The 14,197-nt window shown below is 37.5% G+C and overlaps 2 protein-coding genes and 1 pseudogene across 2 annotated transcripts; 1 reads left to right on the top strand and 2 right to left on the bottom strand.

Moving 5' to 3' along the window:
* Positions 1-318: 318 nt before the first annotated feature.
* On the bottom strand, positions 319-1,826 carry LOC18049487. Its single transcript, XM_024189942.1, has 6 exons — positions 1,456-1,826; positions 1,222-1,345; positions 1,040-1,117; positions 887-937; positions 637-687; positions 319-462 (listed from the first exon to the last, which is right to left on the bottom strand). Exons 1-6 carry the CDS (start codon positions 1,743-1,745, stop codon positions 376-378), a joined length of 681 nt encoding a protein of 226 aa, XP_024045710.1. The 5' UTR covers positions 1,746-1,826; the 3' UTR covers positions 319-375.
* A 798-nt stretch (positions 1,827-2,624) lies between these two features.
* On the bottom strand, positions 2,625-8,799 carry LOC18049488 (annotated as a pseudogene).
* A 3,008-nt stretch (positions 8,800-11,807) lies between these two features.
* On the top strand, positions 11,808-12,398 carry LOC18049489 (ankyrin repeat-containing protein BDA1). The gene has a single exon (XM_006442407.1). It carries the CDS (start codon positions 11,808-11,810, stop codon positions 12,396-12,398), a length of 591 nt encoding a protein of 196 aa, XP_006442470.1.
* Positions 12,399-14,197: the final 1,799 nt, after the last annotated feature.

Below are 14,197 nucleotides of genomic sequence, written 5' to 3' on the forward strand. Positions count from 1 at the left end.
ATTTTTTTATAAAAACATTCAAGCAATTGACTATTAGAGTGCTTCAAGACATCAGTCATTAGCTTCATGAATAAGCTTGGTTATGAGTACACGCAGCAGTCTACTTGTGATAAGTTTATATAATAAATAGGCAAACATAAAACGCAGCACTTACCAATGCCGAAGATAAACACGGCAAGGTAAGATATCATCCCGCCAAATCTTATCAATGTTGTATCGCCCATAATGATGAAAATATATCTCTTTGCTTCCTGCCAACATAAATAGCAAGGATATAGTGTGCTACAGAGAGAGATGAAAAGAAAATGATGACCAATTCAAGATGCAGAAATTTGAAAAATATACGTTACCCAAAAGGAACAACATAAGGTAATCTCAACAGTGCTCATATATGTTATTTGATATGCTTAAACAGAGAGCCTTAATTCCAATCATGAAACATATCTGATGTAATTCGAAGTCCTGCCAAGTTTTCAGAAACAACAAACAAGAAAGATCCACTAAACTAGACAGTGGGAAACCAAACTGAGATATAAAATTGCCACAGCAACATCATCTGTTCTAAAAATGCTAATTACAGATCCCATATGAAGTTTCTCAAACTCTTCTGACAACAAGGGCGCCGAAGATAATTACCTTTGCATCTAATTTGGAAAAACTCCTATCACTAGATCGAGCACACAGCACCTGCATGCTAGACCCAATCAAAAGAGACAGAATGAGATAAAACTGCCACGTATATAGTCATATTTACATGCCGCGTGATTGGTATAAGGCTTCCCATCAAGTGTTTCCGGTAAAACCAGTAGTGAGGAAACTATGCATGAATAGATGAAACTTAATACCAGAAATTGAAACTAACAAAAAGATAGTAAACTCGACTTACAGCTAGAAAACGAAAATCATGCTCTCGTTTGATGAATGCCGGAATCTGACTCTGTAGAGATTAACAACAAATTCAGTATCACTCTCTTTAAACATACAGAATCTGAAACCAAAAATGAGCAACTCATAGTACATAGATCTTCCAATTTTATACCTCTGATTTTTGAATTTCAAAAACAGTAACAATCAGTGCCTCTCCTTCACATGGTTCCACACTCAAGCTCGAAATCTCCTTAATTCATTTCAAACTTTCAATCTTTTATAATTTCCTCAGCAAACAAACAGATTGTAACAAATGGGGGGGAAAAAGGCGACACGTGTCAGATTTAAAGTGACCTTAGCTTCAGGTTTGGCAATGCCACGCTCGAAGAAGATCGGAGCCACGTGAGCAAACACACGGCGGAATCCGTGCCGCTTCGCCACTCTGAAGTTGATCAGATTTGGGAACGTACTTGTCGCGCTATTCTCAGCTCGCAAAACGCACCGTATTGCATACTTTCAAAAAAAGAAAAAAGAAAAAAAAAGGATCATCAATTATGATTGAGATGGCAATTTGCCAATTATACGTACCGGAGAGGAGTGAACCGAAGCCAGAAATGGAAATGAGACCATCGGGGAGATGATTTGGTAAAAATCGGACTCATCGTTAAACTGAATCGGCTCCAGCTTGTTAACCGGGAAATTTGTTCCAGCGTGGTCCGAGGACATTGGCGGAGGACGGCGGCGGTGGATTTACAGTGAGAGGAGTGAAGTGGAGAGTGTGTCGACACCCGGAGTTGGAATGAGAAGGCTTTGGAGCGTGTTGCGCACGCGAGCGACGCGAGTGGACGAGTGTGGCGGATATAAGTGGAGGTGCTCATGAGAGAAGAGGAGCAGGTAGTGGTGGACCTGGTGGTTGTGTCGTCCGGTCGAAAGTTCGAGGCCGGAGGATGTAGTTGACATTTTGGTTACAACGTGGGGTGTTTTAGTAAATTCGTTCAATGAAGATTAATCACATGCAGTGCACGTGCCCCATGAAAGTGTCATATTTATAATTTATCCCCTTAATTATGAATAATTTTGTTTTGTCGTCAGTTGTCCCTTTCTTACAAAACCATCACTATGTACAAGTTACATATATAAAGCATTCTTCTTTAATTTTGGAATATTTTTATTCTTCTATAAAATTATACATATATCTTTTGAGTTTCTCAATTGTACTTAAAATATATATATATAATCAAGCATTTTAAAATTTAATTATGAAATTATATTAAAATTATTATTTAGTTTCAATTTAATCATGTATCAAATTCACATGTAAAAACACGTCAAAATTTACGATATACAATAATTTTATGTAAATATATCATTTCATTTCTTTCTTCTTTTGTTATTAGCTCTCCTCTACCACATTAGATATATCTTGAAATTTTCTCATGTAAATGTTACTTACAAATACGCATCGAATAGATATCGGATAGTTTATATTATGATTTAATAATAGCCACAACATAGATATACAATTTGGTGATCATAGTAAATGCCATTATATGAAAATGAAATCATCATGCTGCAAACAAGATGCAACCAAAGCATTGGAAACAATGTTGCGTTAATCTTGGGTCACTTGAGCTTCTGTGCTCTCTCATGTGTAATTTCTATTAGACTGTCACGTACAAAACGCAGACATATATATACATACAAGTAGTACTTTGGCAACAGAAACAATAGCCAAGAAGCAGCTCTTGTTTTCAAATTCATTCAAATGCCAGCCTGCCAGAGTCCTTGACACAGTGATCACCCAGGGCTCTTGATATGGCTAGTCCCGGGGTCTCACCATTCGGTATCCAGACTCTGTATACACCTGGCTCATCATTTAAGCAAAACACAAGCCCTTTGGACTGCGTTATTCGCTCCGGTTCCTCTGTATAAGCCAGTTGTTATGACAAAACGTGTTACTTCCCTTTCTTGAACAAGAATTAAGCAACCCACAAAACCAGAGCTTACAGAAACAAGATTAAGAAAGAAAAGAACAAAGAAGAATCAAGCATTCAAAGACTCACTACACACCAAGAACTAACGTGGTTCAGTTCCACAAAGGAACCTACATCCACGGCTGTAAAAGCCAGCAAGGGCAGAAGCTTTATTGAACTTGAAGATGATGGATTACAATTGAGTCACCACCACAGATTAAACCTTTCTCAGCTTTAGCGTTTTTCTCTCTGTGATACTTAAGTGTTTCTCTCTTGTGTGTACGCTCGTAGGCTAGCTTAGAGACAGCTTATATACATGTATGCTCCTCACGTGTGTATCCACTTGCAACAAATCAGTCTGTTATTTAACTAACTAATTCTCTCTGCTTTTGGATCCCACTTATGCCAGCTCACCTGCCACATCATAAAGCCCATAACAGATTATAACTAACTTTGGCTTCACAAATCTCCACCTTAGTTCTAAACTGTTTATGCACCTCCCTTCACTGGAACACAGCACCAGTAAGCTTGTTTCACAAGCTAACACTTCCAATCAGATTCAATAAGTCCCTGAACCTGACTGATGGCAAAGGTTTGGTTAACACGTCAGCTGGATTGACTTCAGATGGCACTTTAACCACACTTACCACTCCTTTGCTGATTTCATCCCTTATGAAATGCATCCTAACATCAATATGTTTAGTTCTCTCATGATACTTAGGATTTTTACTTAGCTGAATAGCACTTAAGCTATCACAACCAACTATAACAACTTCTTGTCTGAACCCCAATTCAGAGACTAAACCCCTCAGCCATATTGCTTCTTTAACAGCTTCTGTAAGTGCTATATATTCTGCTTCTGTTGTTGAGAGAGCAACCACAGACTGCAGAGAGGACTTCCAACTTATGGCACCTCCATACATAGTAAACACAAAGCCTGTTATAGACCTCCTTCTATCCTTATCTGCTGCATAGTCTGAGTCCACAAACCCAGCAACTTCAGGTGATGTTCCACTTACTTCTCCAAACATAATGGAAGTATCAGCAGTTCCTCGAAGATACCTTAGTACCCATTTCACTGTATCCCAGTGATCTTTACCAGGGTTCCCCATAAACCTACTAATGACTCCAACTGCATGTGCCAAGTCAGGTCTGGTGCATACCATGGCATACATGATGCTGCCAACTGCACTAGAGTATGGTATCTTCCTCATGTAGTTAAAATCATCACGAGTTGTAGGCTCTAGAGATTTAGATAACTGGAAGTGAGCTGACAGAGGTGTTGAAACAGGTTTCGAATTTTCCATGTTGAACCTAGCTAACACTTTCTTCACATAATCAGATTGTGACAGAAACAGAACTTTGGATTTCCTGTCTCTTGTTATCTGCATACCCAGAATTTTTGTAGCTGCACCCAAATCCTTCATTTCAAATTCAGTGCTAAGCTCCAGCTTAAGCCTCTTTATTTCTTCCTTTTGGCTGCATGCAATAAGCATGTCATCCACATAAAGAAGCAAATAGATGCCTCCACCACATGAAGAGAGTTTAAAATACACACAGTTATCAAATCTACTTCTGCAGTACCCATGGCTTATCATGAACTCATCAAACTTCAAATACCATTGCCTTGAGGATTGCTTGAGACCATACAAGCTCTTCTTCAATAAGCACACTTTATCCTCTGATCCTCCCTCAATGAACCCTTCAGGCTGTGCCATGAAAATCTCTTCATCAAGACTGCCATGTAAGAAGGCAGTTTTAACATCCATCTGCTCCAGCTCCAGGTCATGATATGCAGAGAGGGCCAGTAGCAGCCTAATTGAGCTATATTTGACTACAGGTGAGAACACTTCATTGAAGTCAACTCCTTCTCTCTGTGTGAATCCCTTTGCCACAAGTCTGGCTTTATGTCTTGGTGATTCATTCTCTGAAGCTCCAGCCTTCAACTTAAAAATCCATTTGCTGCCAATTAGTTTCTTGTTAGGTGGTTTGTTAACCAAGATCCAGGTATTGTTCTTCTTTAAAGAGACTATTTCATCCTGCATTGCAGCATGCCACTTCAGCTTATCCCCACATCTCATAGCTTCTTTATAGCTCAAAGGCTCTCCACCATTCACCTCATCAGCTACTGTCAGTGCATAGGAAATGAGGTCAGCTATGCCATACTTCTTTGGCATTTTGATGGCTCTCCTCTCTCTATCCCTAGCAAGCTGATATGTTTCTAGTTCTGATGGATTCTTTCTTTCCTTGGAATGGTCTGATGGCTGCTCAGTAGTCTCACCACTATCAGAATGCTTCACCTTCTGTTCAACATTATCCCCTTCCTCTGTTTCAGTAGCTTCAATCTCAGCTTCTACCTTTGATTGCAGCATATGTTCTTCATCAAAGGTGACATCCCTGCTGATTAATATCCTTGATGGCTTGCCATTAAGGGTCCATATCTTGTATCCTTTAATGCCCTCAGGATAGCCCAAGAAATACCCTTTAACAGCCCTGGACTCAAGCTTACCTTGCTTTAAGTGTGCATAAGCTGGACACCCAAAGATCCTCAGATTTGTCAAGTCTGGAGGCTTCCCTGACCAAAGCTCCTGAGGTGTCTTGAAAACTAGAGCTGAGGATGGACTTCTATTTATCAAATAAGCAGCAGTAGTTACAGCTTCAGCCCAAAAAACTTTTGATAAGTTTGCATTCAGCAGCATACACCTTACCCTTTCTATTATGGTTCTGTTCATCCTTTCTGCTACCCCATTTTGCTGTGGAGTGTAGGTGACAGTTCTATGCCTTGCAATGCCTTTTGATTTGCAGAAATCTTCAAACTCTTTGCTGCAATATTCCAACCCATTGTCTGTTCTGAGCCTCTTGATTTTCTTCTCAGTTTGGTTTTCAATGAGAGTAACCCACTCTTTGAACTTCCCTAATGCTTCACTTTTGTGTTTCAACACATAGATCCAAACCTTCCTTGAGAAGTCATCTATAAAGGACACAAAATACCTAGCTCCACCTAAAGATGGAACTTGTGATGGCCCCCAAAGGTCTGAGTGAATGTAATCTAGAGTCTGTTTGGTTTCTTTTCTCCCTAAACTGAATTTCAATCTTGTGGCCTTCCCAAACACACATTTCTCACAGAATTTTAAGGAAGTGATTTTGTCATTACCAAGCAAACCTTGATTGCTTAGCTCCTTGAGACCCCTCTCACTGATATGAGCTAGTCTCATGTGCCAGAGCTTGGTTTTATCTCTGGTCACACTAGCTGAGATTCCTAGGACAGGTGAGGAACCAACCAGTATGTATAGCCCATTCTTTCTAACCCCTCTCATTACAATTTTACCCTGATCCAAGATCTGTATCTCTCCATTTTCTGCCTTAATGGTACACCCAGATTGGTCAACCATTCCTAGAGATATTAAGTTTCTTCTTAGTTCAGGGACATATCTCACTTGGTGCAAGTCTCTAGTGACACCATCATGCAACTTCAAGCTAATGGTTCCTATTCCAGCCACCTTGCAAGCTAGGTTATTTCCTAACAATACCTTCCCACCATTTATACTTTCAAAGGTCTTAAAGAAACTCTTATTTGGACACATGTGGAATGAACAACCAGAGTCCAGAATCCACTCACCAGTTGGGTGTCTTTCTGCAGCCACCAAGACATCTGCTTCATCATAGTCACATTCATCTTCAGAGGCAACAGCAGCTTTCCCATTTGATTTCTTTTGCAGATCCTCTAGTTTCCTTTTCTCGAAACAATCCTTAATATAATGCCCCTCCTTTTGACAGAAGTAACACTTCCTCTTCTTCTTTTTCTTTTCAGCTTTATCTTTCTGGCTATTGTTCTTCTTCTGTTTGTTGTATTTCTTTTCTGGCTTTCCTTTGGCAACTAGACCTTCTGCATTGCTTTGTTCTTTCAATTCTGCCTTTTTCTTCAAATCCTTGGATTCCAGGGCATCTTTGACATCCTTTAATGCAAGGGTTTGTCTGCCATAAAGGAGAGTATCTACAAAGTGCTCATAAGATTCTGGAAGGGAACTTAACAAGATGAGTGCCCTGTCTTCATCTTCAAGAATTATGTTGACATTCTCGAGATCAAGAATGAGTTTGTTGAACTCATCCACATGATCTTTCATGGCTACTCCATCTTTCATCGAGAATGTGTATAACCTTCTCTTCATATACAGTCTCTTTGCCAATGATTTCTTCAGAAACATTTCTTCTAACTTGGCCCACAAACCAGCTGCAGATCTTTCTTTGGATACTTCTCTCAAGACTTCATCAGAGAGATGCAAGATAATGGTGCTATGGGCCTTATTGTTTATGATCCTCTGATCTGCACCAAAGCTTGAAGAACCTTCTGCCTTCTCTTTCTTGGCCATCGTATCTTCTGCATCATCAAGGGCACTGTCAAGCCCTTGTTGAATGAGAATTGCTCTCATCTTCAAACTCCAGAGATAGAAATCATTATCTCCATTGAACTTTTCAAGGTCAACTCTGGTGCTTGTCATCTTTGAGTCTGATCTCAATCAGTACCAGGCTCTGATACCAGTTTGTTATGACAAAACGTGTTACTTCCCTTTCTTGAACAAGAATTAAGCAACCCACAAAACCAGAGCTTACAGAAACAAGATTAAGAAAGAAAAGAACAAAGAAGAATCAAGCATTCAAAGACTCACTACACACCAAGAACTAACGTGGTTCAGTTCCACAAAGGAACCTACATCCACGGCTGTAAAAGCCAGCAAGGGCAGAAGCTTTATTGAACTTGAAGATGATGGATTACAATTGAGTCACCACCACAGATTAAACCTTTCTCAGCTTTAGCGTTTTTCTCTCTGTGATACTTAAGTGTTTCTCTCTTGTGTGTACGCTCGTAGGCTAGCTTAGAGACAGCTTATATACATGTATGCTCCTCACGTGTGTATCCACTTGCAACAAATCAGTCTGTTATTTAACTAACTAATTCTCTCTGCTTTTGGATCCCACTTATGCCAGCTCACCTGCCACATCATAAAGCCCATAACAGATTATAACTAACTTTGGCTTCACACCAGTAAATACAGAAACCTTAAGACACACATATATACACGAGGTAGAAATATCAAAGAGAAACTGACCTGGTATATTTGGCTTAAAGTCTACAGTAAGCTGAAATGGTACCAAATCGCCGTCATCGGAAAGAGTTGCCAACACAGCCCGAGAATCCCCAACATTTGCTACCACAAGACTTTCAGTCTGAAGAGAAATCGACATTAAGGACAAATTTGATTCCACTATTGGCAATTTTTCATCACTATACAAGGGGGCTTTTTAAGTATTGAACCTGTTTAACAATGGTCAGGGCTGTGGTACCGCTACGAAAAGAATCAATCCCAGTATGCTGCTTAAGCTCTTGGCCAACAGCAGCATAAGTTTTCCGGCAAGATTGCTTCCATATATCATACTGAAGAACGTTTCTATCCCCATCAAGATCAACATTCATGGCAGGTGATGTTGAAGATAGTAGTGTTTCTTGCCAATTGCAAAGCAATGAATAAGGCACTGATTCTCTGACCCTTTTGGCCACAACATGACCCCATGGTCCGTGCCCATCAAATATCCCACAAAACACCATTTCCTCTTGGCCTCCAAATTCCTATAATAATAAGCAAGTATATAAAAATTAGCAAATTATGCATGACGTGGGTATTTACCATACACTTCATTAGTTTAGTTGTATTGTTCCTACCTCCCAGACAATGGCGCAATCTTGATTGATCCCTTTTTGGCCTCGTTTGGAGCAAACAGAGGCAAAGTTACTAGACTTATTGGACTTAACAATGCCAGAAGAACTCACCATCAACTCATTCTTTCTTGCAGCTTTTGCCAAAGCTTCTGCAGCTTCTCTTCCGGAATCATTTCAACAATTCTTCCCTCTCTTGATCGACACAGTCCTCGCCAACCCATCGATAAGAGACGGAAAAATCATATTGATAGTCATATATTGTCTCTGCATTACAATAACACCACCATGTATTCCATACAAACAAAGGATGAAAAAGAAAATAGAACAAATTCCATTAATACAAACCCTTTGTTCTGGTTAGGAAAATGATCAGTTATTTGTCTGAACGTGGACACCTGGGCAGCCAAGATGGTGTCAGCGGCCGGAATATAACGTCACCTCCACAGAAAGTTGAAGAGGAATGAGCTTCGCGTCTCTTATACTCCATTGTTTGTCGTCTTCAAATTGCAAAAGCTCTTTAAGTGCATCGACGTAATGTTTCATAGTCTTGACGAATGAAATTACTACAATGCCCTAAGAGCAAACGTCATGCCCATTAACCTAGGAGGTGATTTAAGATAACATTATGACAAAGCAAGTTGGAATATGCAAGTAAAGTTGGTCAAAAACATATCAATTTACAAGTTGATGGTAATTAATTAAGATATTTCTGTGGGTGAAATTGGATGTGAGTAAAGAATTATATCTAACGGAGTTGTTAAATAAACGATTATTGAAATGATGATTGTGAAGGTTTGTTGAATTAAAAATAAGATGGTTAGTTTGGTGTCTATTTTATTTTGAGAAGATAAGATATAATTTTTGTGCTTTAATAAAGGTACCAAAAACGGGGCTAAAAGAAATCCACTAGATTGCGGGGGACCATGGATTCTGAAGGTCAATGGAAACATATGATTGCAAACTCTTTTGATTAAATCCACAACTTTTTTAGAGCAAAAATAAAGTTGAAGGCCTGAAGCTCATGGACAATAGCCAGATTTTTGTTCGGTAAAGTGGCCGTGGCTGTCGCGGTTGTTGAAGAGGGAATGATCAAATAATTTTGTGTTGCCATTTATTATTATTGTTACTAGTATATATGTTCGACAACTCATAATAATTGGACAACCGGACAAGATTCCTTCTTCCAGACAAAAGCGAAATAAAATGGGTGGGTCAGGAGTTATGAGCTTACGTCTGGTTTCATGCAATCTACCAAGATTCTTGCTTTGCTTTGTTGTTATTACTTCCTAATTTTCTTTTTCCCAGAACGATTACAATATAACGTAGTTCGTTATAACACTCCTATCTCCGACTCTACATTGAAAAACCAAAAATTCTCCCTACTTGCCTGCAATAAGAACTGGATTGTAGATATATCCTTTTCTTGTTTAATATTCCAATAGAACCATCCTAGGGTGCTGTGGTTCTTAAACCATATCAGGGCATTCAAATTGTTTGGTGATCCGTGGAGTCTGTAGCAAAACACAGCCACACAATTCTTTAATAAACGAGAAACAATGGACAAAGTGACAACAGTTATTGATAAGAAAAGGACAACATTGTATTATAAATTAGTATTCTTGAAGACTTTTATACAATGGCCGGTTCCAAATTGATTCCTCATGGGCAAGTGTAAAAACAATATAACGCCCCTCTCTGCATCTATTTCTCTGTACGTATGTGGTTTCTGTGCATTTTGCCTTTTTTTAAAAAGGGGGTTTTCCGCAAATTGGAAATCAACCCTGCGCTTTCTCTAAGCTCAATAAAAAAACTTGAGCTGCGTAATACTCGCTCTCATTAAAAACGGGCCTTAAATCTTCTTTGCACGTAAAATCTAAAGGAAAGGAAACAAGATGACCACGCACTGCCTGTAATCTCTCCAAAGGGATCGGTCAACGGCGCGGCGGTCAACGACGGTCAACGGAGGTCAACGGCAGTGTAATTTTTATTTTAAAAAATAAAATTCTCTATTTAACTAGGAAATTTCAATAGACTAACATATTATTGTTTTCAATAATTATAAGTATTTAGAAACTAAATTAAACATATAACTAACTATGCAATGTTACTTATTTTAATTATAAAATAATTACGAATTAATTAAAAATATAATATAAAATTAAATGTTTTGTTATTAAGTTATTTTCTATATTAAATTAATTCATAGTTTTATTATTTTTTATTTGTTAACAACATGAACATTAAAGATAATGGGTATACTTGTCCAAATAAAAAACATGTCATTTTTTTCCTTTCAAATTTAATGTGAAACCAAACAATAGCAATTAATTTTTGGAGTCCTCTCCTCTCATTCCCTTTCTTAAAACCAAACACCACCTTAGAGATGAATGTATGATTTTTATAACTACACTTTTATTAAGCTATAATATCCTCATATTAATAAGATTAATTTGGTCTCAACATTATGGTTATAGAGAGATTTTTGTTTTAGTTGCATTCCATAACGTTAATTTTAGCTTAATGTAACAATCACTAACATAGTGCCGCATGTACAAATTTTTATTTTTAATTCTTTGAAATTAAGTTATAATTATATTACTCTTTTCAAAATGGATTTTTGTTGATTTGCATAAAAATGGATCGATTTTGAATGTATATGACAAATTGAATGGGATAGGATTATATGTGAACACCCTATACGTGATTGTATATGATATTGAGCATAACTTATTCGATTTTTATTTTTAATTTTTCAAAAGAAAGAAAGCACATATTATTGGTTTCACCGAAATTTATGCCTTAGATTTGGTAATGGCGGAAACCCAAGTAGTAGCATTTATTCTGATAATAATAAAGTGAAATATGCCATTCGATAGCACGCGGATCGGTTTATTCAATAAGAAATGGAGCTGATTGTTAAAGAGAACGGGAGAGAGGAGGGGGGGGGGGGGGGGGGGGGGGGAGGAGAGTCAAAAAGGTTAGTCTTGTCCTGGCAATTGTTAGGAAGTCGCCAAAAGTAAGGTTTGTTTCTCATTTGAAAAAAAATCAATCTCCAAGAATCAAAAGCAGTCATGTTGATGAGGAAATTTTGTTCCCTTTGTCGTACTATACAGAGGAATGTTCGTTGAACTTATGTTGAGGCTTTCCTCCCTGTTTCTTTAAGCTGATCATCTTCTTTAAGTTGTTGAAACTTTCCTCTCTGCAGGGTACATTTGGAGTTGCAACTTTCTTTGTGTTAATTAATTTCGGGGATGGAGGCTGCCGCTCAACTGAGGGATACCAATGCTTTGTATTCTCTAATTCGACAAGATCCGTATATTTTGGACAACTTCGATAGGATACCTTTTATTGAAACTCCCTTACATGATGCTGCAAGGAGTGGAAATGTTGAATCGGCAATGGAGATTATTAGGCTAAAGCCTTCATTTGCCAAGAAGCCCAACCAAGATGGCTTCTCTCCCATGCACTTGGCTTTGCAAAATGGTCAAACTCAAACAGTGCTTCAGCTGATAGATACTGATCTGGAACTCGTTCGTGTTAAAGGAAGAGAAGGCATCACTCCTCTGCATTATGCGTCTGAAGATGGAGACCTGTATCTCTTGGAGAAATTTTTGTCTGTTTGTCCGAAATCTCTTGAAGATGTGACAAATAAAGGCGACACTGCTCTTCATATTGCTTTGAAAAACGATAAGGTTGAAGCTTTTCAAGTCTTAACAAGACGCCCTCCGTCGGTTATTGGCCTTAAAGAAGCTGATCAATGCTACAACAAAAGAATCCTCAACTCGAAAAATAGGGATGGCAGCACTCTGCTACACATCGCAACATCAAAAAATCAAGTCTAGGCAAGCTTGAATTAATATGCTAAAAAATTCGGTTGAATGATTACATTGTTGATATTCCCACTTGTTTTTCATTTAAAAGTTTCGGAGTTGTATATTACATAGTGTCGCACCCCCTATTGTTGTGAGCTGTAGAGCTCTCACTCACACCTAATTTACTTAGGATAGTTTTCTAGGTATTTAGGGAGTAGATGATTCCTAATTAATTAGATTAGGAGAAAGTTTTTCTAAAGATAATCCTACACATATTATTATGTTTTCCCTTTTAAGCATGGTTTCTCCTTAGTAGATTAGGATACCTTATAGTAGCAGTATTACGTAGACTTGTATATAAAGACCTCTTTGCAAGCATATAATACAACAAGATCTAAGCCGTAATTAATTAGCTCTATGAGTTCCCTCATTCTCTCTTTCTTTGGCGTGGTGCTACATTAAGTGTGACAATAAGAAAAAGAACAAAAGACCCTTGTGGTTTAGTGAAATAGTTATGAAACCTAATTATTTTTAAAGATATACAAACCCAATTTTTTCAACAAACTTTAGGGGTCTAAGTGACTATTTCTAAATGTGAAAATGATTTACATGTCCCCAAAAGGGGTAATATTGGATCATTTCTAAAAATAATTAGTCTCTATATGATCAATTTACCGAATTCAAGGGTGTTGATGTCCTTTTTCCTACTACATATAATAGCTTGGATGCAAACTCACAAGCAAATAAAAAATTGATTTTTCCATATGAAACATTCCTCATTACGTTATTCTAGTTTTGTACTATGTTTTTACATTCCTTCATCATCTAGACCTAATATCAAAGTCTCACAATCAATTACATTACATTACAAAATATTGTAGAAGATATCACATGAAATTTGTCTTATTCCAGTATTACACATGACATTGCAACCTTAATTATTATAATCAACCTAGAGTGTTCTTGCTCTACAAGTTATAAACTAGGTGAAATCATAGCCCTTGATTTTGACACTTGATGAAGATTCAATCATTACTTGATAACTTGTTGAATTCAAATCAAATGCTTCTCTGAAGCATTTCATCAAACAACGTATTCAAAATATCAAACACCCACTCTTTTAAATTCAAAACTACCTGACAAATTTGTATTCACATGTCCCAGCAGATTGTAAGGTGTTTATTGAACTGCAAAGTTGAAATAAATTCTCTGAATTCTGATGGCTTGACACCTTTAGATATTACATTACTTGATAAAACTCAATCAAGAAACCAGGAGATTGAGGATATGCTACGTAGCGCTGGAGCATTAGAAGCAACTTCACTTCCTATTATGGCCAACTGCACAAATTTATTGAGGTAAGACAGCTCTTTTGCTAAAGTATGGTCCATATATAGATAATAATTTTAAATAATATATTTCATTATTTTGCAAATGTGTGGGATAATTGCGTGGGATATACCCCATTTCCTTCAAAATACCCAATATATACCTAAAATTATAATACTCTTAAATTTTACACATATATACTCTAAAAAACTAGAGAAAGTTCAAAAATAACAACAACTAAATCCTCATAAAACTAAACCCAACTCCTCGAAGTCGGGTAAATAGTCGAGAATACTCGACTTCAACCAAACCATACATAATTAGTAATTCAACATAAATTCTTGACTTTTTCATATTAGTCGGGTAAATAGTCGAGAATACTTGACTTTAATTGAAATAAAAAATTATCTGAAAAATTTTTGATTTTTTGAAGTAAGTCAAGTAAATAGTCGAGTATTATAGTTGAGAATACTCAACTATTGAACCAAACCATACGCAAT

Source organism: Citrus clementina, unplaced genomic scaffold (assembly GCF_000493195.1).
Source record: "Citrus clementina cultivar Clemenules unplaced genomic scaffold, Citrus_clementina_v1.0 scaffold_3, whole genome shotgun sequence".
Taxonomy (NCBI): domain Eukaryota; kingdom Viridiplantae; phylum Streptophyta; class Magnoliopsida; order Sapindales; family Rutaceae; genus Citrus; species Citrus x clementina.

Coding starts and splice junctions, on each gene's coding strand:
- LOC18049489 (XM_006442407.1), top strand. CDS start 11,808: ATGGAGGCTGCCGCTCAACTGAGGGATACCAATGCTTTGTATTCTCTA.
- LOC18049487 (XM_024189942.1), bottom strand. CDS start 1,745: ATGAGCACCTCCACTTATATCCGCCACACTCGTCCACTCGCGTCGCTC. Junction 1,346..1,455: donor CTTCGGTTCACTCCTCTCCG/GTACGTATAATT, acceptor AGCTGAGAATAG/CGCGACAAGTACGTTCCCAA. Junction 938..1,039: donor TTGAAATTCAAAAATCAGAG/GTATAAAATTGG, acceptor TAATCTCTACAG/AGTCAGATTCCGGCATTCAT.